Below are 6,000 nucleotides of genomic sequence, written 5' to 3' on the forward strand. Positions count from 1 at the left end.
CCTTGACAGTATTGCACAATGAATTTTACAGTTACCTCTTCCCCAGAAGAGGCATGAGAGTTACTTGTAACTGAAGTGTTTCCATCGATGTTTCGACTTGCCTCCAAGAAAGAAGAGAAAATAGCTTCATTGCACAAATCATGTCTCTTTGTAATGACAGGTATGTATTGTGCATTGGGTGGAAAGCATTTTTCTAGAATGAATGTTGATTGAGTCATGATAGGGGCAATTGTTCTACCTGTCTATCAGATGTCGCCATATCACTAAGTTAAATGTAATGCTTCATAATACCCCTTAACACTTCCGACACTAGTTCCCTTCACACTTATATTCTATCTCCTTCTTTCTTCTTTTACATAAGGCGGCATTAGGCACAATGACCAGTGGCTAAAGAAGTATATACCTTCAAAGTTTTATATTAGTAAAAGTACAGAAGTAAAAGTATTCATGCAGAATGGACCCTTTCAGAGTGTTATATATATAGTATTTGATTGCATTAATCTGTAAGCAGAATTCAGATGTTGTAGTTGGTCGAGGCAGAGCTATTTTTATTTGCTTTAGATAGTCATGTCAATTTTATTTATACAGCCCAATATCACAAATTTGCCTCAGGGGGCTTTACAATCTGCACAGCATACAACACCCTTTATCCTCAGACCCTTGATTCCCCCAAAAAACTTTCTATGGGGAAGGAAGAGCAACAGAGGAGGGATCCCCCTCCCAGGACGGACAGACATGCAGTAGATGTCGTGTGTACAGAAAAGACATACATAATAAAATGACAGTATGGGCAATCATGATGACAAAATTATAAATAGATTGTAACATACATGAATAATGGGACCAGGAGGACGTCAAGCAACTTAAGGTGTCGCCAAACAGTTAATTAGTTTATTCAAGAATCTTCCATCATATATAACAAGCTGATCATGTGTTTTAAATGCAAAACTTTAATCTGCCAATAACCACTAACTATGGCTTCCAAATAAAGTAAAACAAATGGAGTTGAGTTAATTGAACAATACTCTCCTCTTAAATGTAGTCAAGTAAATTACAAGTACTTAGTACAAGTAAAGTACAAGTACTTAAAAACTGTACTAGGGAGTCAAGCACACACTTAAAGAAAAAAGGTGACATAACCATTGTTTACACACTGGACCGTATTATATATTCTAATCTGGATTAATATTGCATAAGGCAATATGCCACAGTTAACTAAATCATTTATACAACGTAATGAGTTGCAGCTCCATTCATTTTGGATAAACATTGAATTGCAAAAGAGATGAGTAAGCCTTTGAAGAAAAGAAAAAATGGAAACAGGTTTGACTGAAACAGGATTTCATTCAGCCCTCATTTAATAACATACAATAATGGCACACCTTGAGCTATTAAACAAACATTAGTAAATTATCAAAAACTTCGACATGTACATCCAGTATTTCTTAAGCAGGTGCAGGATTCCAGCAGCATGAAAGAATCATCATTTTATTAGTAATAACACACAAACTGGGAATCATAGTGCTTCATTACAGGATATTTCATGAAGTCATCGATATAACCTGCATACTGCTTTGCAGAAAAAGATACCCAGTGGCGCATCGCTTGAACAGCTCTTGTTCTAACAAAAAAAATTAACAGCTGCCATTTAAAAAAAATAATGGAGTCATTATTTTTGTTTTCATTATGTGTGTATTACATAGAGGAACCCTTGAGATGCGCAAATGTTTTAATTTTAAACTGAAATTTTAAATTCAGACAATTATACAATCACCCAAATATCAGCAGAAAAAATCACATTAAACATGGTATGCAAATATACTGGTGTATCTTTGGTGTCATACAAACACAAGTTAGCTTTGACCGCTTCAGCATGCTGGACACACAAGAAAATACATATGTCAATGAATCAAACACAGTATAGTACAAACTATAACCTAACAATAATTCTTAAAAGGCAACATTAAATAATATTTGGAATATTAATAATTATAAAAAATAATACTACAATTATTTTGAGGGCTGGTCCATGTTGACAAAAACTAAAGCTTCATCACTGAGCAGCAGTCCTTGGTTTATTATAAACAAGGAAGTCCGAGATGTCATGCCACACATTGCTGTCATGGTAGAGGTAGTTCATCGAGGACTGCAGTGAGGGCTGGAGGGTGTGTGGGTAATATTCAAACAGCCACAAGACGATGCCCCACACCAGCGTGGCGAAGAGTGGAAAAGGGTCATGTTTAGGCTGGGAGATAAATCCTTTCTCTACAGCCAGCCGAGACAGAGCGAACAGGATCCTGGACAGCAAATACATGTTGATCTAGAGAGGAGCAAAGGGTTTTAATGGATTGAACACATTTACTTGAGTAATTACAGTCTTAGATGTATAATGATGTACTTATGACGATCAAATGTCAAAAGTTGGGTCATACCTGACTGTTGATGTTGTTGTTATCTCCAAACACTAACCATCCTCCAACACAGGCAGCCAGAAAGGAGTGAGATTGCAAAGTCTTTCCCTGGATCCTCTCCTGCAAGGCTTGTAGTCCTTTGTATGTGAAAACAAAGCATGCCAGGTTGCGGGAGTGGGTGTATGTGGCCTTCAAAATGGCTTTGAGCTTGTCCTTCAAACTACCAGAGGAAAGAAATACATGTTAAGACTTCAGAGGTATGGGTAGTATTGCAGTGGTGCTGAAATAAATTACATAACTCAAATTCTTACCTGCCACTTCTGAATAGAAATGTCATTACCAGGGCATGTGGTGCTCTGATTTTGGCCCCATATCTGAGAAATGAACACACTGTAATGTCAATGCTGCCTAGAAGTACAACTGGCTACAAAACAAGGTCAAACATCCTCAGTGGTATCAGTATAATCAACAACATCTACTGTAAATCCTACTTGTTGCCTTAAGCAGTGGTAAAGAAGTATTCAAATATTTCACTTAAGTAAAAGTAGAAAGGTATTAGCATTAAAATATAATCAAAAGTACTCATTATGCAAATTGACTAATTCAGAAAAATATACTATACATAATAATTACAATTATTGGTGCATTCATGTGTAAGCATCACTAATGTTGCAGGTTGTAAAGGTGGGTCTAATGTCAACTTGCTACATCATATAGTGCTGCGTAGTTTAATCTATAACAATATATCTTAATGTATTAGTCATATTTTGTATTAACGATCTGTATCTGTAAAGGAACCAGTAATTGAAGTTGTCAAATAAATGTAGTGGAGTAGGAAGTATAACATTTGTCTCCAAAAAGTAGTGAAGTAGAAGCAAAAAATGGAAACATTCAGATAAAGTAAAAGTACCTCAAACTGTACTGAAATACGGTACTAAATGTACTTTAGTTACAGTTACATTCCCCCACTGGCCTTAAGTTACCACGGTGGCTCCAGGAAGCCACAGTTAGCCACCACTGTAAACTACAGCTGACCTGTTAGCTACTAGCTGTGTGGTAAAGGAGCTTAGCTTGCTAACGTTAGCTAGTTTATTGAATGTTTTTACTCACACGGCGCCGTTTCTGAATCCTTTCAAAACGGCCAATGCCGCTTTGTATTTCTCCTGCTGCAGAAGATTATTGACGGTGTACAGAAGAGTGTTTATCAGCTCAGGACCTGCCATGACTTTCAATAGGACCGACACGACACAAATACATGTTGCACACACAAACTACAATGATGGGTCACAGCGAAACTTCGCCGTAGTGCAGCATTATAACTTAGGTTCCTATGTAACTAGTGAACTAACGTTATTGTGGTGTTTTTGATACAAAGAAAAAAAAAGAAAAAATGTGCGTTTTGAGAGTAAACAAAAAATGAAAAATGTATATATTTTACCAAGAAAGCTTAACTTCATTTGTATGTAAAGGTATTGAAAAAAATGTAGGCTGTGTAGATGTATAGAGACTGCAAAACTGATTTGTTACTGTCGTATAATTTGCTGCGTCTGTCGTGCAGTAAAGCTACATACCGAACTTCAGTAACTGCATTAGTCATTTAGCTTTTGCATATTACATAATGTGCGGGTGGATGCCTCATACGAAGAGTGCAGACACGAAATACAAAGAAATTCAAGACCTGACATACAGCTTTCTGTCAGGTGCTTGATTATTTTAAAATGGGAGTCAAAGAGAGGCCATAATTAGTAGTGTAAAGCCAATTCAAGGGCGTATACATATATTCTGGTACATTCTCCAAGTAAACACCCATGCCCATCGCACAACATACAATTAAGTAATAAACCAAAAGAGTACTTTTTGTGCTCTGCACCGTAACCATCAGCAAATACAATGGCCTTTGTTTGAAGAGGTACTCGCGCTCTTTACTTGAGTAAAAGTACTAATACGACAAAATAAAAGCCATGAGTTTAAATTTTTATGTACTTACAAATACACGTATTATCAGTAAAATACACAAAATATCAAAAGTAGAAGTATTACTGCAGAATGCCTCCTTATATTATTAGATTGTTACTATTTAATTCATGTGTAAGCAGCATCCTATTGTTGTAGCTGGTTGTAGTGGAGCTAATTTTAATTTTTACTGCTGGGGTGTTTGTGAAAATTGCATCATATTCTATAATCTAATCACATGCTTTGTATGTAACTGTACGTACCTCCTTATAATTAGAATGTAGTATAGATTTGGTGCAAGGTGGACCCACAGCAATATTCTTTCAGGGGGATCCAGAAATTGCAGCAACTAAGAGGTGCACAGCACTACTTTCCTTTCCCTTAACACAATGTTGGGAAAGTGAACGCATTATGTGAGAGGTCAATATGCCAAACAATTGCTGCCTTACGTATATTTAGAAGAGATATACAAACAAAAGTAAAGAACTGTTTGCAGGATATTGTAAACAAATGTGGAAATGTTGCAGTGATAATAATGAACATGTCACAAGTTTCCTGCAGGAACCCAGTGTTTTAATCATTTTATTACTGTTTTTTTCTCAATCAATCCAGTCCATTGTTACATGAAACCCATCCTCAAAATAAATAGTATTCAACCATTGACTTCCACTTATCAAAAAAGTTAGAGCCTCAAAAAACAGTGATTACACTATCAACATGATTTACAATGCAATCAGTACAACTAAAACACTACTTTGCATATTTCTATACATTTAACTGCCCCATGATCCGGAACACAGCAGTGATTAAACAGTGAAGTGGTTAATTCAACCAGTTTGGAGTGTCAAGGTGCTATATTGTTAAATTGTAATCTGTTAAAATATTCAACAGTCAACATTTTAATCACAAAACCTTTTTAATCAACTTTTTTCTTTTTCTTTTTTTTTTTTTCTTTTTTTTTAATAATCTCTTCACAAGTCTGCACACCAGTAGCTACACACCGGGTTTTGTAGGTGTAAATGTGTGTATTGAATTACTGCCAGAAAGGGGGAAAATGTAAGATAACGTGAAACATCTGACACAATTAAGTATAAAGGGAGCAGTAACTGGTATTGACTAAAGGTCAGCACACCTGTCGGGTCAGTGAGGGAGAGCTTAGGCCATTGAGAACAACCAGCATTTCTTTCTGTAGTACCAGCATTGACATTATGAAACGACATACAGCCACATGGTTCATACATCGGCAAATTCATGAGCAAAATTTGCAGATATATCCTTTTATATTTTACTGTGAAATTAAAGGGAACTTGCTGAAATTGAATTTGTAATTACACATTTTCAATGATCTGGGATACACATTGAAATTATATCACGCAATTTACACCACACTGCCAACACACACTCACAACACAGCTGGATGTTTGGACAGTTTACTAGTTGTTAAAAAAATATCACTTTACAGATTGAAATTTTGTTAAAATTCTGTATTTAAAATTGAAGTAGCTGAGCTACCTGTTGGTTTACATTTTTGTACCTCATAGTGTTACCCACTGGTATAATAAAGGACAACTAACAAATTAATAGTGACAGCTGATGTGAAATGTGTAATCATTCAGGGGTTGTTAACAACTGATTA

The 6,000-nt window shown here is 35.9% G+C and overlaps 1 protein-coding gene across 1 annotated transcript; it reads right to left on the reverse strand.

The window, feature by feature from the left end:
* Positions 1-1,350: 1,350 nt before the first annotated feature.
* Positions 1,351-3,658, reverse strand: pxmp4 (peroxisomal membrane protein 4). The gene is made up of 4 exons (XM_070903343.1): positions 3,522-3,658; positions 2,723-2,785; positions 2,433-2,631; positions 1,351-2,320 (listed from the first exon to the last, which is right to left on the reverse strand). Exons 1-4 carry the CDS (start codon positions 3,632-3,634, stop codon positions 2,054-2,056), a joined length of 642 nt encoding a protein of 213 aa, XP_070759444.1. The 5' UTR covers positions 3,635-3,658; the 3' UTR covers positions 1,351-2,053.
* Between the last annotated feature and the right edge of the window lie 2,342 nt (positions 3,659-6,000).

This window comes from Enoplosus armatus, chromosome 3, assembly GCF_043641665.1.
Source record: "Enoplosus armatus isolate fEnoArm2 chromosome 3, fEnoArm2.hap1, whole genome shotgun sequence".
NCBI classification, from domain to species: domain Eukaryota; kingdom Metazoa; phylum Chordata; class Actinopteri; order Centrarchiformes; family Enoplosidae; genus Enoplosus; species Enoplosus armatus.